Source organism: Asterias rubens, chromosome 14, assembly GCF_902459465.1.
Source record: "Asterias rubens chromosome 14, eAstRub1.3, whole genome shotgun sequence".
Lineage (NCBI taxonomy): Eukaryota > Metazoa > Echinodermata > Asteroidea > Forcipulatida > Asteriidae > Asterias > Asterias rubens.
The window spans coordinates 479,178-501,682 of NC_047075.1; the positions used below are offsets into that span (position 1 = coordinate 479,178).

The window sequence follows — 22,505 nt, forward strand, 5'->3', positions numbered from 1 at the left end:
AATAAATGTATAAATCAAGCCCTGTATGGTAAGTCTCAAAATAACATTGCTGAACAACTCTCTGCTAAGCAGAAATAAGCAAGATACCAGTCACAAATGATACAATTGGTCGAACTTGCGTGCGTTTACATGGTTGATTTTGAGACCTCAAGTTCTAAATCTGAGGTCTCGAAATCAAATTCGTGGAAAATTACTTCTTTCTCGAAAACTATGTCACTTCAGAGGGAGCCGTTTCTCACAATGTTTTATACCATCAACCTCTACCCATTACTCGTCACCAAGAAAGGTTTTATGCTAATAATTATTTTGAGTAATTACCAATAGTGTCCACTGCCTTAAGCAGCTCTATGAAATGCGTCCCTGGTGATGGATCACTGACAAATATTTTTAATTTTCTTTAAATTACACTGAGGTCCATCCAGATTCAAGGTTATTATAACAATTCTCTTTTTCCTTTCCTTTTTTCAGTTCAATCAGTGTGTGATTTTGATTCCGGGTCGTGTCATTGGATGCTGTCGACAGATACTGATTTCTATTGGTCGATGGTCCAAGGCAATGGAGGTGATTTAAACCGACCAGCGACCGACCATACGTCAAAGTCAACACTCGGTTTGTATTATTTTATTTTTGACCCTAACACCCATGTGTATTAAAGACACTGGACACTATTGGTAATTGTCAAAGACTAGTCTTCTCACTTTGTGTATTTCAACATATGCATAAAATAACAAACCTGTGAAAATTTGAGCTCAATTTGTTGTCGAAGTTGCGAGATAATAATGAAAGAAAAAACACCCTTGTCACACGAAGTTAAATCTGTCCCAAACTAATTTGCAGAAAACATGTGATCCTACTTGAAGTGCTTAATGAGCTGGACAACTATTTGGTTGAGCTACAAAGTCTTATAATTTCCTTTTTGTACTCTCCAGGATTCTACGTCAGTGCACAGAGTAAATCTAACCTCGCTGGCATCGCTACAATGACATCAGGCACACTCTCAGAAACAAACACCAACTGCAAGCTAGAATTCTGGTACTACATGACAGGTGCAGATCTAGGGTCACTCAGCGTCTGGACGTCTCAAGGAGGGGAGAAGACTTCGATCTGGTACGTCAGCGGATCTCAAGGATCAGAGTGGAGACAGGCTGAGATGAAGCTTGGAGCAGGGACGGACTACAGCGTAAGTTGTTTGTTTGTCTGTCTGTCTGTCTGTCTGTCTGTCTGTCTGTCTGTCTGTCTGTCTGCCTGTCTGCCAAGCTGCAGCGACCAATCTCTCTCATTCTCTCATACAAACACTCATACTGTGTTTGTATGAGAGAGATTGGCTGTTGCCAGATGGGTGTGTATATCCCCTTTGGAGAGTTTGCTGAGTTCCCTGGACAGGAATATATAGCCACCCCTGCTCCAGACTAGGAGTTAGCGGTAAAACCCTGGGGTTATCTTGAAACAGGCAACCTGAACCCCCCCCTGGAATATAGGGACACAGTGTGAAACAGGCAACCTGAACCCCCCCCCTGGAATATAGGGACACAGTGTGAAAGTGTGCCGGAGTAACTGTGGGGTAAAAAAAGTGCCTGGCCTCTCTGTGGCTATATTCCACAGGGATACCGTGTTAAAAGGTCTTAAGGGGACATAGGGGGATAACCCTCTGCCCTAATATCAGGCTTGGTATAACTACTTATTCCAATGACTGTTTCTTCCCACTAGGTGATCATTGAGGCTAGACGCTCCTCCATGTTCTCTGGAGGTATCTCCATCGATGACGTCGCATTCTACAGCTGCTCTCCACCAGTCATTACTGGAGTGCCGTGTGATGCTGACCAATACCGATGTAGTAACTCACTGTGTATCAATAAAATATCGCTATGTGATTTCAAAGATGACTGTATGGATGGAAGTGATGAAATCAATTGTGGTAAGAGATTTGGTCATCATGCTCCTGCAGCCGATTTCACAAATTGCTAGGATTAATCCTATTCCAAGTTAGGACGAGTAACCTTTCTTAACTTAGGACGGGTTCAATTCGTCCTAACGTCTTCGAATACGGAACTGAACTCGTCCTAAGTCCTAAGATTAATCCTAAGTTGGGAAGAGTTTGGTGGATTCGACTGCAGAGTGTTTTAAATAAAAACAAACTTGTTTGTTATCTTTTTTTTTAATGCAAGCTTGCCCCCAACGAGGTTTAGTTTTAGTTTCATTGATTTACACTGGCAACAAAAATATAAATATACAGTGGCTTAAAGCCACTCTTGTTAAGGGGCTTCAAGAAAAGAAAATGAAAATAACTCATGGAAGCTGAAGGAAGGAATTGATACTCCTTATTGAAAAGTCTAGATTGTAGCCTTGTGATGTTGGGAATAAGGAGCTGAGAAAACTTCAACCTAGAGTCAAGTCATAACGAGACATTCTTCCCTTTGTTTTAGAATCATCAACAAGTTGTAGTTTTGAGACTGATCTGTGCCAGTGGCATCACTTCAACCTAGAGTCAAGTCATAACGAGACATTCTTCCCTTTGTTTTAGATTCATCAACAAGTTGTAGTTTTGAGACTGATCTGTGCCAGTGGCATCAGGAATATGACGATGATTTTGATTGGTCACTGAGGAATGACGGAGCAGGTGGGCTGAGTATTGGACCAATGAATGACCACACTCTGAATTCAAATAAAGGTACGGTACTGTCATGTGATTTCACATCATACTGGCTTGTGATTTTTCAGAATTTTCTCAAACCCCTCTTTAGACTTGAAATTGTCTTGAATGATGAAAAGCAATCATCAAAGGGAGAAAGTAATAATCCACATTGTGTCCAAACCTGTAGTTTTCTGTTTCTGGTGATGCACAGAGTCTGTAAACCTCCTGAATTGTAACATCTGAGAGGTTCTGGGTCTAGAATGAAATGGGAGAACCCAAACCCAGGCCAGCAAGCCATTTCAAAGAACATTTCATAGTCATTAAATCTCATTTCTAATCATATAACATCACATTAGGGTTGTTTTGTAGTTTGCCCTTACTGTTTGCCTTGCTTTGTATTTACTTTTGTATTTATATTATTTATTTTACATACTGTCTGCTTGCATTTGTAATTGTTTAATGGCCAAATAAAGAATAAGAATTAGAAGAATAATCATTATTTTGTTCTAAACTTCATAGTTAGTTTCTTAAGTATTATTTTGATTTGTGGTCTTTTTGTAGGAAGCTATTTGTACATTGATTCTTCTTGGCCAAGAAAGAATTCTGATATTGCAAGACTTGGAAGTCCGGCCATCGGCAGAAACAGCAATAACTGCTTTGTAAGTCAACAAAATAATTAATCATTCACGAAGCTTGACAAGTTTCGTCAAACATCTTCGAAAAAGTAACAACTGCTAGAACAATACAAAACATTGCACTACCTCTGCGTCTATCCGTCACTCCATCCCTTAAAACAATTTTTATAGCTAGCATGTCATAGTCGAGCGATCTAGTTCACGGGACCCAAGCTCTGGTGTTGTCAGCAGCAGAGTGTGGGTTTGAATCCTGGTCACTTGTGCACTTAATTGCTTCGTAAAAAGTTGAGAGGGTATGGAATTCTGCTCTACCAACCAGGCTCCTAGTAGATGATACCCATGCCTACATCCTTACAGACTGTGCAGGGGGTAACCCTGTTTCAGCCCCAGGAGTAGGTGGCTCCTAGTGGATGATACCCATGCCTACATCCTTACAGACTGTGCAGGGGGTAACCCTGTTTCAGCCCCAGGAGTAGGTGGCTCCTAGTGGATGATACCCATGCCTACATCCTTACAGACTGTGAAGGGGGTAACCCTGTTTCAGCCCCAGGAGTAGGTGGCTTCTAGTGGATGATACCCAAGCCTACACCCTTACAGACTGTGAAGGGGGTAACCCTGTTTCAGCCCCAGGAGTAGGTGGCAACGTGCCCCTTGTGGCAGTTGATCTGGGTCGTTAGCCCAAATCATTTAAGAGTAGCCATCACCTTGAAATGTTATTTATGAATTGGAAATCTTGCTTATTTTGTTTCTTCTGTTGTTCAGGTTCGTTTCTGGTATAACATGCATGGAGATGATACAGGATCCATTGTTATCCGTCAGCGTACATCATATCTTAGCAACGACCTACCCCAGCTGGATCGTATCACTGGTTCCCAAGGAGACCACTGGATCTTGAAGCCTATATCGGTTAATAATCCAGGAGAAGACTTTGAGGTTAGTTAAATCATTAGAAGTAGAACTTAAGACGGAAGTTCATTTTGAAATGAAATTTTCACATGTTCAAAAAAGTTAGAGAAGCCAAAGGTTTCACTTTGCCTTTAATAGATTAAAGTGTGGTCAGGTTGGCAGGTGGTATCTTTCCTGGCCTTCCACTTCTAGGACCCGGGTTCAAATCCTGCCGGGGGCAAGATGTTTGGGGTTTTCAGTCCCTACCTGACTGTGTGGGTTTTCCCTGGAATAACTCTCTGGAGTTTTCCTCCAACATTTTGAACTGACACAATGGGTTCCTGGCTAGTAGGGTGATAAAGTTCACTTTTCTGAGAGTCTTTGACTTCACAATCAGAATAAATTAAATGAAATGGTTAATTTATGTTTGACAGATTTTCTGTACTCAAAGCATGTTTTGGGGAATGATTGTTTAATTGATTAATTAGTTAATTAATTGACTAATGTATTGACTAATGTATTGATTGATTGATTGATTTTCTAGATCGTGATTGAAGGAATGTCAGGAATGAGTCCGAGAGGCAGCGTTGCTATTGACGACGTCTCATTCTCATCTGGCTGTCTAAAGGTCAGATATTATTTTACTTCTCTCTGAATAATATTGCTCGTTCAACCGTCTAAACTTTGCGAAGTTTGTTCATTGATTTCACATCTTGTTTAACCTTCCATCGTTAATGAAGTGTGTTCATTGATTTGGTGTATTTGCTGCTGTTGTTATTTTACTATTGAATGTTTTTTAAATGGATTGAATAAAACTTATTGGTTAATTAATTATCTGTGCCCATCTTTGTCATTTATGTATTTATATCTTCAAGTTATTTGTGTGTTGTATTTTGTAAACATCAATTCTATTTATTTTTGTTTTGTATTTCAATATCTATTGTTATCTATTAGTTTGTTGGCCCCCATTTTCATTGCTCTTCTCCCACTAGGGAGGTGATCTACGTTGTTTTCCGGTAATCAGTGTTCTGTTTTCTTTTGTTATTTCCATTGTCATCTATTGTTCTAGGGAGGTGATCTACCCGGTGAGCCACAACGAGGTGATACCAATGGCTACTGTCCAGACGGCCAATACGCATGTCTGACATCACCAGGCTGCTACAGCCAATCACAACTCTGTAATCTGGTGCAAGACTGCAGCGACTCATCGGATGAGAATTCATGTGGTAAGAGTCTGGTACCCAATATCATAGAGCTAATTAAGCACACAAAGTAGCTAAGCACAATAAAATTATACTTAAGACTTGAAGGTTTGCATGGTGGAGGGATAATCAAAATATATTTGAGGACTCAATGTTTCGGACAGTATACTCTGTCTGTCTTCGTTATACTTAACAGAAGAAGATGACACATGTACATTTTGTGACTGGTATCCTGTTCATTTCTGCTTAGCAGGAAACTGTCAAGCAATTGTTTGCATAAGCAGCTCTTTGAAATTGGGTATGGATGGGAATTATATAGGAACTTGCTGAAATTTGGTTTGGAAGAAGCTTGAACAAGATAAAACTTAAGTTTATGGACAAAAACATTTCACACACTCCTTGATTCCTTTTTTTACAAACCAGGTTCTGGTTGTCAGTTTGAAGAAGGTCAGGGTTCATGTGGCTGGTACAACGCCTACTCCAAGGGTATTGAATGGCAGACTGGGCAACCAACTGATGGAGAGCCAGTGAATGATCACACTACTTCAACAAGTCAAGGTAAATTCACAAACGCTAACCGATTTTCTAGAATCTGTAGTGTTTTTGTTTTTGTCAATTTTTTATTTAATTTTATACTTTGAAGGGAGGGTGTAAATACACAATACCAACCTCTACCCTCGCAGGTACCCAATTATACCCCTGGGTGAAGAGAAGTAATTATAATAAAGTATCTTGCTCAAGGACACATGTGTCATGACCGGGATTCAAACCCACACTCTGACCACTTGAATTTGATGCGCTAAACCACTCGGCCATGACACCCTATTTATAAGTTATCTTGACAGCTAGAGATAGCAGTGTTGTCTGATGAAGTAGTTTTTGCTACGAAATCTCATGCAGTTTTTGTATGTAGTTATTAGTTGTAGTCTTAGAGCCTTGTCACTTTTTACAGGCAACTTTGAGGCAACCTTGAGGCAACCAACTGCAGTGCATGCTGCAGCACCACTTTGGTAACACGAGTCATTCTTTGAGCAATGTCTTGGGTCCTCAAAAATAATAGGTGAACATTGAAATGTGAATGACCTTTCTTCTTGGAGATTGCCTAGAACTGGTTGCCTGTAAATTGCCTGGTGTGACATGGCCCTTTAATTGCTGTTACTACCTTTCCTTGTTGTATCTTGAAGGTAACTTCATGGTCATCGTACCCCAGCCATCGATCTCAGAGACAGGGCGAGCCATCTTAAGTTCCTTGGTCTATCAACGCTCCAGCGCCTTGTGTGATTTTAACTTCTACTTCTACATGAACGGCAACCCTCTTAATTCACTCAATGTGTATCTCAAGACGGCAGGGTCTTCAAGTCTCAAGGTTTGTCAGTTTCTCAAGAATGAGTACTTCTTATCCCCGCTACTGGGTGCCATTGACCAAAAATCACACAACTACTATACAAGTCCTTTGTTTACTTCAACATTTAAAGGCACTGGACACATTAATTACTTAAAATATATATTAGCATAAAAACGTATTTGGTATTACTGGCAACTGAGAGCTTTTGATAGTATAAAACTTTGTGAGAGAATACTTCCTCTGAAGTAACGTAGTTTTTGAGAAAGAGGTAACTTCTCACTAAAGTATTTGAATCGAAGAAAGACTTCAGGCCTCAAGCCTTTCTCAGGCATCTACATGTACATGTAAAAGCACACAAATTTGTGCAACAAGAATGTTTTTTCTTTCATTATTATTTCAACTTTATTTTATGCATGAGTTGGGATACACCAAGTGAGAATTCTGGTCTTTGACAGTTATACCAAACATTTCCAGTACCTTTACGTAAGACTATTTTTTAAGGGAATGATTTGTTCGCAACAAGTTTCAGTATCTTGCTCGACAATGCTGCATGCAAAATTAACATGCACAATATGTTGGGATACACCAATTCAAATGATAATACTAATATTTGACTGCTTAGCAATGAAAGCTAAATTCACTTTCCAATGTAAATGTTAAAGGCACTTGGGATGGACACATTGTAATTACTCAACATTGATTTCTCGCTGTTCTACTCTTCAGACTATTTTCCAGACCACATCTCAGAGTGGTAATTGGCAAGCAACTGGAGAGATCAGTATAGGAGACCAGACTAACTTTGTTATTCAGATAGAGTCTGTGTACAACCCAGGAAGTGCTGGTGTAGTAGCCATCGATGATGTGGAGTTCTCTATTGAACAATGTGCAATAGGTAAAACAAAACAAATAATTCTTCCAAAGTGATCAAAAATTGCTGAGAATGTGTTGGTGTTAAGCAAATCTAAATCGTATTGTAATTTAGTTATGATTCCATTATTATTATTGGTTTTATGAGACATTGCCCAACTCACAGGGTAAGGGCTACACTTAACTGATTTGTGACATTGACCCAAATCAACTGTCACCAGGGACATGTTGCCAGCTACTCCTGGGGCTGAAACAGGGTAACCCCCTTCACAGCCTGTAAGGATGTAGGCATGGGTATCATCCACTAGGAGTCGGCTGGTGGAGCAGAATGATGTTTAGAATGAATTGTTTGCTTCTTGCACCTTGAGGCCCTCGCATAAGGTGCTCTATAAATATTGTAATTATATAATAATTATTAAAAATCTTGTTGAACCTATAGGTTCGGGGAAGCAGACCTGTAACTCGAATGAGTTTGAATGTACCAGCGGTGAATGCATCAGTCTTAATGTACTCTGTGATCAGAAAATGGACTGCTTTGATGGATCGGACGAAAAATCATGCGGTAAGAAATTATTTCTTCTAAAAAGAAACTGACTCAAGAAAAGATACTAGAAATACTTTGGTTTTATATAGTGCACATACCTTAGTAGCTAAAGCAAGGGCCCTTAAAGGAACATTACAGAATTTTTTTTTGCTGACAAAACAGTTGCAAGCACTTAATGTAATCCACCATATATACATAAACTGACAAACCTGTAGAAATTTGTGATCAATCGGCTAAGTGGGTCACGAGAGAATAGTGAAAAAACGATAACACATTTTGCATTGCATCGATACCAAAATAAAAATGAATAAACTGCTCCCTGAGCGATAAACTCCAAACGCGAAGTTAGATTATTTATTTCTCATCAAATATGACATTTTAGACAGAAATATTTCAAGGGATGTTTTCAACTATCATCATCATTAGACCGTGTAAGTTTTATGCAAATCTGTGATCTTCACGATTTTTGTTTCTAACCAATTCTGTAACGTTCCTTTAATGCATTATAATCCCTGTTGATCGGCCACACTGAGACTGATTCTCAGACTTTCTCATTTCCCTCTGGAGCAAGCAAACCCAAGCAGCTTTTATCAGCAATCAGTCAATCAATTTTTCCAAGATATTTTAAGGAAGTTCGCTCCATGAACTTGCACTATCCATTTCTGCCTAATTTGCCTTTCAAAGATTCCACTTGACAGCTTCTGTTACACTTGTTCTCCCTTTTATTTTATGTTTTGTTGTCATTTAGCCTTTGATAAAGACTCTGCTCAAAGCGGTAGGCCATTGATTATCTTTGTGTATTTATACCATAGGTCATTTTGTTCATAGGCAGTTTGCAACAGCTAATTCTATTTTCTAAATAATAATAATTTGTATTTGTTTTTTTCCCCTAGAATTCTACACTGGCTGTGATTTTGATGACAGCGATCTCTGTAATTGGTCACAAATGAGAGACGATGATTTTGATTGGATAAGGATGAGTGGTACAGCAACGATCACCTCAGATCACGGCCAAGGTAATTAAAACTTTCTTCTCATAGACCTTTTCACACTACTCTATTTCCCGGGGAGTTGGACTCAGGAATATCAGCCCCCCCCCCCCCTGGTCTTCCCCTTCACCTGGTCTATCCCCGCTGCTAAGGATTCAAACTGCTTGTATAGTCATACAGGCTAGCTCAGTGGTCTAGCAGTAAGACATTATGCAAGGTCGAGGGTTCAAATCCCACCCAAGTGGTTTACCTTTGGGTATACATGTACAGTGCTACACATCGGTGTAAGAGTAAAATCAATTTTGCAATTTTGTTTTCACTATGCAAAATTTAAAAGGCAAAATTAATTTACATCTTTTGACAAAATTATTGTCATTTCTTAAGGTGGGAGCTTCTTATACCTGAGTACATCTGAGCAGACTCAAGGTGATCTAGCAAGGATCCTTAATGATGTAGAGTTACCACCTAGCAATGGTCAATGTACAGTAAGATTCTGGTACCATATGGACGGGACGGACGTCGGCTCCTTGAAGGTGAGTTAAAGAACTTGATGTTCAAATTTGAGAATTTGTTGTTTTTTTGTCTGAATGACTTCTCTCGTAGAAATAGGCAGTTGCATGTGGACTCCTCCTCAAATTGCACCCAGCTTGAATCACTAATACTGCTCACACTGCATTGTGCTTAAGGGAACACAAGCCGACTATTCTTGGATGTTATGTCCACCCAGCGCATCTTTATTTGGCCCACAGAACGATGGCATCCCATCCACAACGGCTGCGGCCTTTACAAACCACATGGCACAACGGCTGCGGCCTTGACAAACCACATGGCACAACGGCTGCGGCCTTTACAAACCACATGGCCCAACTAAGCTGCCTTGCTCTTGATAACATTACTATTGCAGAAGTGCCGCCGGTTACTGATTATCTCCATCAGTCTTTTATTTGAATCATTGTTTTGCCACTTCATGTTGACCAGGTGTCAACAGTGACAAAAAAAACCAAACAAATTAACTATGTGTATTCCTGCAGGTGTACACCAAATCCACGGCATCATCCTTAACCACCCTAGTCTGGAGCACATACGGTGATAAAGGATCCGACTGGATGTATGGTAGCGTTGGTATTGTCAGCGACACTAACTACAGAGTGATGTTTGAGGGCGCTTTAGGTAAAGGCACAGCGTCTGATGTTGCTATTGATGATGTCTCGTTTACTCCTGGCTGTCTTGAACCTGGTAAGTACATGATCATGTGTAATTGATGTAATGGGAGACTTTTGAACCAGGATACTAGAGATGAAAGGTGAGGAAAAACCACTATGACGACCTGACTGCACATAATATTCCTTACCCCTGATGCAATAATGAGTGTTTTTGGACGCAAGGTGGCAGTAGGACTTACACGATAAATTGCCATTGTTTACCTATTTCTGAGCATGCGTACATTACCGAGAACAATGGATTTACCAGGTAAGTCTGCTGCCACCCAGAGTCCAAAAGACCCTCATTGTTATACTTTTTGGGGGTACATTTTTAGAGTGGTGTGTCACTTGTGGTTTTGAGTATTAGAACGCCCTAGATTACACAGTAGGGAAATTTTCAACCAAGATAAATGTAAGCAGGCTTGGCTCTTAAGCTTTTGCCCTCACAGTTCAGGTATTTTTCAACTGTCTATCAAGTCCCTTCCCGAGTGTTCTCATCCTCCTACAATCAATTTAACCATCTTCACTGGTACTCTCTTTAGATACACCGATTCCTACACCGCTACCAGGTAGATGTGGAGTCAGTGATAGCAGTCTTATCTTTTGTCCTAATGATAAGATATGTATCCCATCTTCCTGGGTGTGCGATGGCGTCGTTGATTGCCCAACGGACAAGCACGATGAATCCATTAACAGTGGATGTGGTAAGTTCATTAATAATATTAGTGGCTTCTTTTAAGGTGATCCCCTGGCTGTCGCTTACCAGGTTGTATCGTAATTTGGGTGTTATCCCTAGCTAACGGCAGTTGCAGTTGTATGGCTTCTGACTGGCACCCCCGAACAAAGATATTGACAAAATAGGGGCGCCGCCAACATAGGGCTAGATAGCTCAGTTGGTAAAGCGCCGGCACGTTAATCCGGAGGTCGTTGGTTCGAATCCCACTCTAGTCAATTCTTTGTTCAACCCCAAAAATCATTTCAAAATTTACAAGTCAGTTTCCCTCGTGGTTTATATTGGCTTCTTTTAAAACGCACATATCCGTCACTCGGTGCCGCTCAAGTCGCTTCAACATTAAGTATTTTTTCCTGCAAAGTACATGGGGCTACATTTGAATTTGAGACCTATTAGGTTATGGGTGCTAGTCTACCATCAGACAATCTGTTAGACCTATTAGGTTATGGGTGCTAGTCTACCAGTAGCCAATCTGTTAGACCTATTAGGTTATGGGTGCTAGTCTACCAGTAGCCAATCTGTTAGACCTATTAGGTTATGGGTGCTAGTCCACCATCAGACAATCTGTTAGACCTATTAGGTTATGGGTGCTAGTCCACCATCAGACAATCTGTTAGACCTATGAGGTTATGGGTGCTAGTCTACCAGTAGCCAATCTGTTAGACCTATGAGGTTATGGGTGCTAGTCTACCAGTAGCCAATCTGTTAGACCTATTAGGTTATGGGTGCTAGTCTACCATCAGACAATCTGTTAGACCTATTAGGTTATGGGTGCTAGTCCACCATCAGACAATCTGTTAGACCTATTAGGTTATGGGTGCTAGTCTACCATCAGACAATCTGTTAGACCTATTAGGTTATGGGTGCTAGTCCACCATCAGACAATCTGTTCTTTGTTCACTACTTATTGTAATAGTCACTTATCCCTTAGTTTCATTGATAACTGCAAGATTCAAAATAAAACGGTCAGAGGACACTGATCGAATCGTCGAGCAGGAACCGGCTCTTCTCAGATCCACCACTACTAATAAAGAGATTTCTTACATACTAAGTATAAAAACCTCAATTTCTTTTCTCTGTTTCAGTCAATTCTACTCTGCCAGATCGACCTACAAGTGCACCATCCTCCAATACAGGAGGTAAGTTTGATTATTCCGTTTCCTTTGGTCCAGGTTTCCCCCTTATTTTGTAAGCACTACTAATGAGTGATTTTTATTACCCCGTGCTTCTAAATTTTATATTTTGTGCTATTCTGTTTCAATTTTTTTTTTTATAATTGATGGATAAAAATGTTTCATGTGCATTTCCTTTTTTAAGTTTTTGATAATTGATGTATTTAATGTTTCATGTGATGTATTTGGTGTGTTCCTATTTAGTCATTTGATTCAGCCATTTAATTGCAATGTGACTTTTAATAACCCTGTATACATGTATGAATGAACTATCTGTGTTTTGTTCACACTTTCAAAGGTCTATGCCAGACATTCACAATTTTCTTTTTGGCTGAATTTAAAAAAATAACTGTTTCTACTTTACAGATTCTGCAGTGATAGCTGTAGTCGTCTTGTCCGTCGTGCTTGGTCTTGTCTTAGTCATCCTGGTGGTGTATCTACTTTCAAAAAGATCACAGAGTAAAAAGTAAGTTACCTTTCAGTTTCTCAGATTGTCTAACAAATATTTGCTTGATTACTAATTGTATTTTATTATTTGGTTTTACTCTTACACTGATGTGTGTAAGAACTGTTTGGATTATAAATAAATCCCCTGGCATGTGTCGTCACACGCTCAAAAAGCGCACTAACTTGGGTCAAAAAGCGTCTCACTGGGGTCAAAATGCGCCCTCACTGGGGTCAAAGGAGGCAGATGATCGGACAAAAGCTGTTCTTTGTGCGCAAAACATGCGCCTTATAGCTTTTCGCGTATTGCAAAGGGTCTTTTTGTACTTGTTTTTGGTTTGGGTTTTTTCTTAAACTTTGAGTTTGTTTCCTGTGATTTATTTCTTGTAGACGTTTTGGCGATCTTCCCAGACAGCATGGCGACATGTCAGTCTCTAATCCAGCTTATACCAACGATAATTACGGAGAAACTGCTCTATCTGAGGTAAGCTTAACAGACGATTTGTTTCATTTACTGAGACTCATGAGTTGTTGTTTTTTCAATCGTTGAATATTTTCATTGAATAGTTTCAATGATTCTGATCATACTGCAATTATGCAACTTCGGACTTAATTGTCTGAGCTGAAAGTCCCAACCGTTTAATGTTGATTTCTAATAATGTCGTTCAATTTTAATTTATTATTTCTCTTACCAGTTCTTGACCGTCTTTGACTTTAATAATTGTACTTAATTTGTTATTATTCTCTTTTTTTTTTCACCAATATGGAAATAAATGTTGATTGAATTTAATAGAAATTGAATGGTCTTGACAAGGCCACAAGAAACAAAGCTGTCTGTGGGTTTGTGTCAGGGCCACTTTTAGAAGAGTGTTGGTTTCCAGACACTCAATTCAGTTTTGTTGTTTTTATCTGATACAATTCTGCTTTGTTGCCAAACTGTCATGTTATGTGATTTTTTTGTAATACTGTCATTCTGCATAACTCTCTCTCCTCATTGTTATTATTACCTTTTACCTTTCATATCATCATCATTATTATACTTTTTATTAAAAAATTCCTCATTGTTTTGTGATTGTTTGTTGCTTTTGATTTTGCTGTAATTTGTGTAAAGTTGTATTTGTCAGTGGACATTTTAATACAAGCCTCCTTTTGGCTTCTGAAATTGCCCCATATTGGTTTGCTCTTAATCCATTTCAATATTTTGTATTGTTTTCTTCAATCGGTTCTTGATTGTCTTTGATTTCCACAACTGTTCCAAATTATGAGCACTTAGAGACTTTCTTCTGAAGTTGTTAGGCGCTTTATAAATACAGTTGTTATTATATTTTATATAACACCCAAGCAGATCCTTGCCATTTGATTGGAGGATTGTCTGTCACGTGATAGCAAATGAAAGTACCATTGCACGCTGAGTCACTCACCGTGCTTTTTCGTTCCATCCGAAAAGTACCATTGCACGCTGGCGTGCAATGGTACTTTTCGGATGGAACGAAAAAGCTGAGTAAAAACATCACTGCGTGCGCGTGCCTTTGGTAACGCAGCAGGTGTTACTGCAAGGCATAAAAATTAGTAAAATTTGTAGCATTCGGCTTCTACAATTAAAAATTTTAGGCCTACGCTTTGTTTTGAAAGTTGTATCTTTCAATCAAAATGACAAAGATCTACTTGGATGTTATATAAAACAAATAATGAATGTTTTTCATTCGTGCAATGGTGCGAATATGTTCATTCGTTGAAAGCTGGAATGTTCCATTCAACTTGGCTCCGCCTCGTTGAATAGAACATTCCATCTTTCAACTCATGAACATTATTCGCACCATTGCACTCATAAACATTCATTATGTGTATAATATTCTACTTACTTGTTATTTTATCTTTCTCTCATTGTATTTATATTTTGTATGCACTTAGAGGCTTTTGCATTAGACGCTTTACAATTGTCTTTATTATTACCATTATTGTTGTTATATTTTACTTATTATTAAATTTTGTTATTTTCGCTTATATTGAAATAAGTTTTGAATTTAATTGAATGATCATGATGAAGAGAGTGGAAGTTTCTGGCCGGACATCTAAATTCTTCATCTACTTCTTTCACTATTTTAATTTTTAGTTTGCATCGACCGACTACGGTGTTGGAATGTTCTCTGCGGAGCTGAAAGTCCCTGAAGTAGTAAGTTGAAATGCTCCTTTGAAGAAGTCTCTTTTCACTCGACATGAATTTCCCAAGAACTTCAGCGGTCAATTTGTTTTTTTGGATCAGTAGATGCTTTTTTGGTTCTACAAAGTTTTGTTAATAGATGATTTTTTGAGGGTGCTGTGTTGTCCAATCAAAGCAGGTCTGTGGCTCATGTACACTACATTTTGAGCCAGTTACTGCAACGGCACTTCCTGCATATCATATCTGATTGAAATGTTGACCAATCTTTAACCACCCGTTCATCTCAGAACCAACACTACTCAAAAGATATTTTCACATGGTGTTACCACAAGAGAGTTAATCATTCCATGTACATTGTACACAGGCCTGCTTTGATCATAACACAACCTCTTTCATAACAATTTTGTTACAAAGTTGATGAAATATATTTTTATATTATTGCAGAAACAACGAGGAGGAAGTTTTGATAATCCTTTGTACGGCATCCAGTCAACGTCACTTCCACTGGAAAATGAAACAGATTCGTAACAACGGTAAAGTAGTCTAAAATCGGAGAGAACTGGAGCAAAGAATTAAATGTAGTTTGAGGTCTTAAAAAATAGATGAAGCGCATAATGAATTTTCATATCAGCTCGTAAAGAACCAAAATACGCTGCGAGTAAAAAAAATAGTATAAGGTGTGATTTGATAAAGCTATTTCTACACTGCTTTATTCGCTTATTTTTAGTCTAAAATTTTGTTTTGGTAGTATTAAAAAAGGGTCTTAAAAAGTTTTAAAGTTGACTTTTAAAAGTTTGAAGATACTTTAGTGGACACAAATGTCTCAGAAAGAGTTTGAGGATAAAGAAGACAGTTTCTTATGTTTGAAAGACTCTCTTGTAGCAAAGTACGAGCAATCAATTTTGTATAATTTATTTGTAATTAATAAATGTTTATGATTTTAATCTAAATGAGATAGATATCGAAACCTGTTACATTAAAAGGTAATGTGTTTGTATTATTTTATAATAAAGATTACTCATTTTATATACAAAAGTTGATCTAAACATAAACAAATTAAAATATGTTTTTAAAAATCCCTTTTCCACTTGACTTCTTGCGCACCAGTTAAACAAGATGAATAATTCCTTTCCTTATGTAGCTTTGCAATGTTTATTTACTCTTTTGAATAAAAAGAAAAGACTGACATAAACACAAGAAGACCTGATTGTCACTCTAAAATAATTATTTGAACTTTTTAACAGTTTTAATGTAAACTGACGAACCCAGCTGTCATTATGAAAAAGTTGGGCCTGCATTTTCGAAAAACTCCCCACGCGTAGCCGCAACCCACTGATGTAAAAAAATAATGGTCATAATTATTCCTGGTTATGGTCCTTTTTTTTCCTGTAAATGATGTTAACTCTCTTCAAAACCCCAATATTGGAGTTTGCCAAAAACAACCTTTAATTAGGTCTAAATCTTGTTTCTATGAACCAGCGTAGAGTTTAAAAAAATTACAAATATACAAAAATATAAACTATTGTTATAATCATCGCTACATACAATGTACAGCTCCTTTCTATAGTGGATCATAATTTATGAAATTGTCCAGTAAAGAGAAAATGCAAATGCGATGAATGACGTCAGAAGGTCATAGGTCATTGAGTCTGCGCTGTTGCAGCGATCCGTGTCACAGCAGTGGTAACAAACGGTGCCTAGCTCATCGTTTGTACTGCATTCATTGTCGCAGTCAGAAAGTATGATATCTTCCAGACATTCTCGGGAAACTGCTGTTATGTTTCCATTAATTACTGACGATTTCTGTTGAGAGATTTAAGTAGAAATAATTTCTGATGTATAATAAGCAATTATAGATTATTAATTTTTTTGTTTTTTTTTCACCCATACACCGATGTGTGTTAGCACTGTATACTCAGTACTTTCCAGAGTCCTGTGAAAAAAAATATCACAGGCATGTTACTCGGGTGGGATTCGAACCCACGACCCTTGCAATTCTAGAGCAGTGTCTTACCAACTAGACTACCGAGGTTGCCCGGTAGCTAAAGGCAGTTCGAATCCTATGTTTTGGCAGTGGGTACAACGATATAACTGCTCTACACACTGCTCTAGAATGCAAGGGTCGTGGGTTCGAATCCCACCCGAGTATTATGCCTGTGATATTTTTTCAGAGGACTCGGGGAAAGTACTGAGTATACAGTGCTAACACACATCGGTGTATGGGTGAAAATAAATTTAAAAAAATTAATATCCTTTATCCCCGACGCAAATTTCACATCTACAATTATATTATTGGCAATATCATTACTAAAAACGGGTACATGTGTATTACTGAAGTCAAGAGAGTTGGGAACATTTGTGTTTCCCTTGCGGCTTTGTACTTGTATTTAAATAAAAGTGTCACACAACATTTGGCCTTATATTGAAACTTTACATTTGTATTTCTCGTAATTTCAAGGGTCATAAAAATTATAGCTGGAGAAAGTGCAATTGGTTTGTGCAATTTTGCAATCTCATTTGTTGCAGCAAGAAGTTTGGCAAGGGTTTGGGCGGGGTCACCACCTTACCACATTGATCTTTCACTGTAAACATCGGATGGATTTCTTTTTGAGGGGGGGGGGTGTTTTTATTACTAATTGATGGTTTATTAAGAATTTAAGTAGTAGCCAATGGCTGACTTGTCATTTTTTCAATAGAATTAAAAAAAGCAACAACATATCAGTTTACAATAAAAAATGGGTTAACATGTAAGAACTTACTGAGCATACGCCCTCACACTGCATAGCTGTTTCACTGATAGATGGGTCTGAGACATCAAATGGATCATTGCATGAAGGCATGTTATCCGGTAGAGAGTTGTCATAACCACACAAATAGCAATCAAATCCGTCAAGTCCACCTACAAGAAGATAAAAGTCAAATGTAAGACTGGATTCTCAAAATCACCCACCCAGTGGCCCTTAAAAAAACTTAATAAAACAGTTACAAAACAAATTGAATACAAATAAATATCATGACATATGGAAAGGTTTGCGGTAACACCATGTAATGACTATCTCTAATGGGTTGGGGTGGTTCTGAAAAGAACCGTTGGTTTCAAATCGACGTTTCGATCAGTATGCTCTGATGTTACCGCAAACCTTTATTTGCGGCCAATTTTTAAAAATGGGCCTTTTTGAGCCAGGATTTTGTTTTAAAACTGCAAGGGGTTAAACTTGTTTTTTTGACTGATTTGGGACAATTTATTTTTCGGCCAATTTTTAAAAATGGGCCTTTTTGAGCCAGGATTTTTGTTTTAAAACTGCAAGGGGTTAAACTTGTTTTTTTGACTGATTTGGGACAATTTATTTTTCGGCCAATTTTTAAAAATGGGCCTTTTTGAGCCAGGATTTTTTTGTTAAAAAACTGCAAGGGGTTAAAACAAACATTTGACTGCTTTGGGACATTTTTATTTTTCGGCCAACTTTAAAAACTGGGCCTTTTTGAGCCAGGACTTTTTGTTTAAAAAACTGCAAGGGGTTAAACTTGTTTTTTGACTGATTTGGGACAATTTATTTTTCGGCCAATTTTTAAAAATGGGCCTTTTTGAGCCAGAATTTTTTTGTTAAAAAAACTGCAAGGGGTTAACACTTGTTCTTTTGACTGATTTGGACAATTTTATTTTTCGGCCAATTTTTAAAAATGGGCCTTTTTGAGCCAAGATTTTTTGTTAAAAAACTGCAAGGGATTAAACTTGTTCTTTTGACTGATTTGGGTCAATTTTTTAAAATGGGCCTTTTTGAGACAGGATTATTTGTTTAAAAAACTGCGAAGGGTTAAACTTGTTCTTTGGATTGATTTGGGACAATTTAATTTTTCGGCCAATTTTTAAAAATGGGCCTTTTTGAGCCAGGATTGTTTTATTAAAAAAAATGCAAGGGGTTAAACTCGTTCCTTTGACTGGTTTGGGAAAATTTCCATTCATTGCATATTGTTTGATACTGGTATTCAGCGGTTGTTTGCTTATCCTGAAAATCACGTGGCAATTTGGTTGGTAATCCTGATTTTTATCAAGGAAGAAACTTCATGCTAAGCAATTTTTTGTGCTTTCAGGCTTTATGAAATTGGGCATGCATATACCAACCAGAAGGACCTTTAATGCAAAAACTAGCGTTGCGGGGTTTTTTTTCTCTCTTTTTTTTTTTTGGGGGGGGTAGATTTTCAGGTACAGTATTCTCCTAAGTAACTTCATTTCAGAGGAAAATACAAAGACAAAAAATATTTCTAGTAGTATGAAAATAATAAGTAAGTGTCATAGTAAAATTAAACAATATTGTTTTATCCTTACCCATCCTGTATAATACAATACCTTTAAATATAATTTTAGGGCTATTATTTGGTTGTCAACTCCCCATAAAAAATAAAATAACAAAAGCAACTGCTATCAATAACTTTTGCAAGTTTATCAAATCGGGGCCGCAGAACAACAATTTTTACTTCTGAGAACTGAAGAAAGAAAAACTCTTATGACGGGACTCGTGTGAAGAACAAGGCCGACCAGGTCTGAATCCAATTGTTCTCGTAGCTATATTTAGACTGCTTTGACAGAACCGAACAATGTGAATGACGTCACTGATATGAGTCACTCTCTCAGCTCCCGTTAAAAGGCCTACTTCATATTGACATTATTACGAACCAAAATATTGATCAAGGGTCCAAAGTGACGCCGGACTAATACAAACACAAAATATTGCCGTGAGATAAAACTTACTGATAGTTGGAAATAAAGTGTCTATAATTACAATGGCGTTCTCAAACTTTCTTGGTAGCGGCGAGGAAAATGTATACTTCTAGGCCTACTATACAGCGTCATTTTTCCCTCCACACAATATCAGAAATGCAGAAAACAAACCGGATATATATACGCTATTACTTCAAGTCTTGTAAAATTAGAAAAGGGACCAGTCTTACATGAATTCTTGCATTTTACGATCATAAAGCTCTGAACAATACTACATTATTCAAAGCAAAGTTAGATGTGTCAAAGTGTGAACTTTATGCAATTTTAAAGTTGACATTATTGTAAAGTAATTTGATCGGATTCCGGAAAGATAATGATGGGTGATGGTCCTCAAACCCCTAGCAATGACAGAGAGCCAAATCTTACTACGGCCCATAGACAAGTTAAAATGTCAAAATAAAATACTTACCCAAACATGCAGAAAGTACCATAACAAGTAGCATCAGCCGCAACGAAGAATCCATTGGGTTCGAGAATCACGTTCAACTGTAGGAAAACTTCTTCCGCTTTCTATCCTGTAGAAAAACAGCTGTGGCAGTTTCTAATTTGTGTTTAATTTGAAATTAGCCTCCGGGAAAAGACTGCTCTGGTTGAAACGTCAGGCCACTTCTATTTGCAATTATACCGTAGGTCCTTTTGGTTGTGCCTGTTTACAATTCTCACAACTATAAAAAATATCATGTATAGACCCATTCTACCTGCATAAATGGAAAGATATTTATGCAGTAGGCTTGCGTCATGACTGAATAAACAGAAACGTAATGAACCGTTAAAGTTATAACTGCCCTGAGATGAATATTCTATTGTGCAGTTCCTCTTTTGAAACTCAAAAGTAACAAAGTTATGCTTCAGTGCCCATTCAGGCCGGTGAGCCTGATAGTCTTCTCTCAAGTAGTTGTAACTACATGTAGTCAGAATATTAGTCTTCCGGTAAAGACGTCATTGGTTGTTAATCGATACGTTGTAAAACTCGTAGAAGGCGTAGCTCAATATTGCTTGCATAGATCCCGGATGAGTGTGCGTCAGGGGTGCTCGATGTGGGCATACGGGAGTACTTCCCCCCCCCCCAACTACATTCATATGGGTGCTTAGAATCGTATACACTCTTAAGAGGGGGGCAAACTTTAGAACAAGAGGGACACAATGTGTTAAAGGTACTGGACAGCTTCGGTAGTTGTCAAAGTCCAGTCTTCTCACTTAATAATATAAACAAACCTATGAGAATGTGAACCCAATAGGAGACTTTCCAACGCTAGGCGGCAGCAGACATACCGGGTAAATTTCCATTGTTTACGTAGTTCTGAACATACGCATAATTCTGAGAACAATGGATTTACCCGGTAAGTCTGCTGCCCTCTATCGTCCCAGAAAGTCTCCCATTGGTCGTCGAAGTTGCAAGAGATGAAGAACAAACAATGTCGCACAAGTTGTGTGCTTTCAGATGCCTGTGTGTGCTTTTAGATGCTTGAATCCGAGACCTTAGCTGAGGTCTCGAACTCAATTCAAACATTTTAGTGAGATATTACTTCTTTCTCGAATACTTCAGAGGGAGCCTTTTCTCACAATGATTTATACTATATCAACCAATCTCCATTGCTCGTTATTTGTTATACTAAATATTATTTTGAGTAAATACCAATGGTGATCAGTGCCTTTCAGGGTAGAGTATACTTTCACTACAAAGACGGATCCTGACTTATTATCGCAAATTAATAAAATAACATACGTTGAGAATTTTTGCTCAATTGGTCATCGAAGTTGCAGGATTAAATACCACGAGGGATATGGTGTGTTTTCTGAGAAAGCCATTTCCATTTCCATTTTTAAAAAACTTTCTTGCCGGGCAGTCCGACTTGGAGACAGGCCTCCTGAGATCCGAACCCGGGTTAGGACGCTAGGGGCAGCAGACTTACCAGGTGAATTGTCATAGACCAACCGGTAACCGACTTGTTGAGTTGGTTGGGCTTTGGTTGGGGTCGTAGAAATTTCTACCTCCATGATTATAATGTAGTATCTAATTTACCTCGATGAGATCCTTTTTTGACAAACTGAGTAGAAACGTTGTCGCGTAATGCCGAAGGTTATCCCAATTCGAGACCGTTCACACAATGCTATCGAAGTTTTCCTCGAAAGGCTAAGAGAAAAACCTTCGAGAACTACTCTGATATTAGGATCAAAACGTCAGGCCATTTACTATTTTTTTTAATTTTTTTATAAGACTTCGAAGTTTTTTTTTTCCTGTGACGGTAATAAGTAGGAAGGCAAAGCAATGTACATGTAGACTGTTCATCTTGCTAGATCATCGACCCGTTCACAGAATAGCTGACAGTAGCAAATAAAACCAAGTGGGCTTGCCGTCTTTTATCCCGTACGAACGCGAGTGAATTGAACAATGCCAGAACAGTTCTATTGTGCTACATTGGGTGTGTTCCATTAGCTTCCCCGGGTCGACCCCGGTGTATGGCATTTTTTTTCTAGGACGCACGTGTGCAGATAATTACCCACGTTCGTCCTGGGGAAAAAAAACGCCACACACCGGGGTCGACCCGGGGAAGCTAATCGAACGCACCCTATTATTGCGAGCAAAAGAGGCAAATGAAAAAGAAGGAGAAAACACTTATTGGTCCAAAGACTACACAGGTTTTTTTTTCAATTAATCTGCAACTTCGACTGAGAGTTAATTACATGTGACGGTGATTAAGTAGAGGAAGGCAAAGCAATATAAACCGTTCATCCTGCTAGATCGTCGACCCGTTCAGAAAAAGGCTGACAGTAAGTAGCAATGGACAGTATAGCAACATGTAGTATTCGACCAAGTGGGTTTGCCGTCTTTTATCGATCTCCCTTTATCCCTAGCCCTGCGTTACCAACTCAATGGGAGACTTTCTGGGACGATAGAGGGCAGCAGACTTAC

General features: G+C 38.4%; 2 protein-coding genes across 2 annotated transcripts in view; one reads left to right on the forward strand and one right to left on the reverse strand.

The window, feature by feature from the left end:
- The window catches only part of LOC117299530 (MAM and LDL-receptor class A domain-containing protein 1-like), a 130,940-nt gene extending 114,845 nt beyond the window's left edge, over positions 1 to 16,095 (forward strand). The window contains exons 146-166 of the mRNA XM_033783077.1: positions 469 to 609; positions 930 to 1,180; positions 1,708 to 1,915; positions 2,522 to 2,668; positions 3,194 to 3,291; positions 4,030 to 4,200; positions 4,697 to 4,780; positions 5,222 to 5,378; positions 5,778 to 5,912; positions 6,539 to 6,720; positions 7,423 to 7,591; positions 8,006 to 8,128; positions 9,004 to 9,126; positions 9,484 to 9,632; positions 10,131 to 10,335; positions 10,844 to 11,005; positions 12,120 to 12,173; positions 12,573 to 12,672; positions 13,041 to 13,134; positions 14,764 to 14,823; positions 15,256 to 16,095. Coding sequence (XP_033638968.1) covers positions 469 to 609; positions 930 to 1,180; positions 1,708 to 1,915; positions 2,522 to 2,668; positions 3,194 to 3,291; positions 4,030 to 4,200; positions 4,697 to 4,780; positions 5,222 to 5,378; positions 5,778 to 5,912; positions 6,539 to 6,720; positions 7,423 to 7,591; positions 8,006 to 8,128; positions 9,004 to 9,126; positions 9,484 to 9,632; positions 10,131 to 10,335; positions 10,844 to 11,005; positions 12,120 to 12,173; positions 12,573 to 12,672; positions 13,041 to 13,134; positions 14,764 to 14,823; positions 15,256 to 15,339 — 2,897 coding nt within the window. The 3' untranslated portion in view covers positions 15,340 to 16,095. The remainder of the gene's footprint in view (positions 1 to 468; positions 610 to 929; positions 1,181 to 1,707; positions 1,916 to 2,521; positions 2,669 to 3,193; positions 3,292 to 4,029; positions 4,201 to 4,696; positions 4,781 to 5,221; positions 5,379 to 5,777; positions 5,913 to 6,538; positions 6,721 to 7,422; positions 7,592 to 8,005; positions 8,129 to 9,003; positions 9,127 to 9,483; positions 9,633 to 10,130; positions 10,336 to 10,843; positions 11,006 to 12,119; positions 12,174 to 12,572; positions 12,673 to 13,040; positions 13,135 to 14,763; positions 14,824 to 15,255) is intronic.
- A 103-nt stretch (positions 16,096 to 16,198) lies between these two features.
- Positions 16,199 to 20,321, reverse strand: LOC117299416. The gene is made up of 3 exons (XM_033782954.1): positions 20,001 to 20,321; positions 17,571 to 17,710; positions 16,199 to 16,614 (listed from the first exon to the last, which is right to left on the reverse strand). The coding sequence occupies exons 1-3, from the start codon at positions 20,053 to 20,055 to the stop codon at positions 16,390 to 16,392; spliced, it is 420 nt and encodes a 139-aa protein (XP_033638845.1). The 5' UTR covers positions 20,056 to 20,321; the 3' UTR covers positions 16,199 to 16,389.
- Positions 20,322 to 22,505: the final 2,184 nt, after the last annotated feature.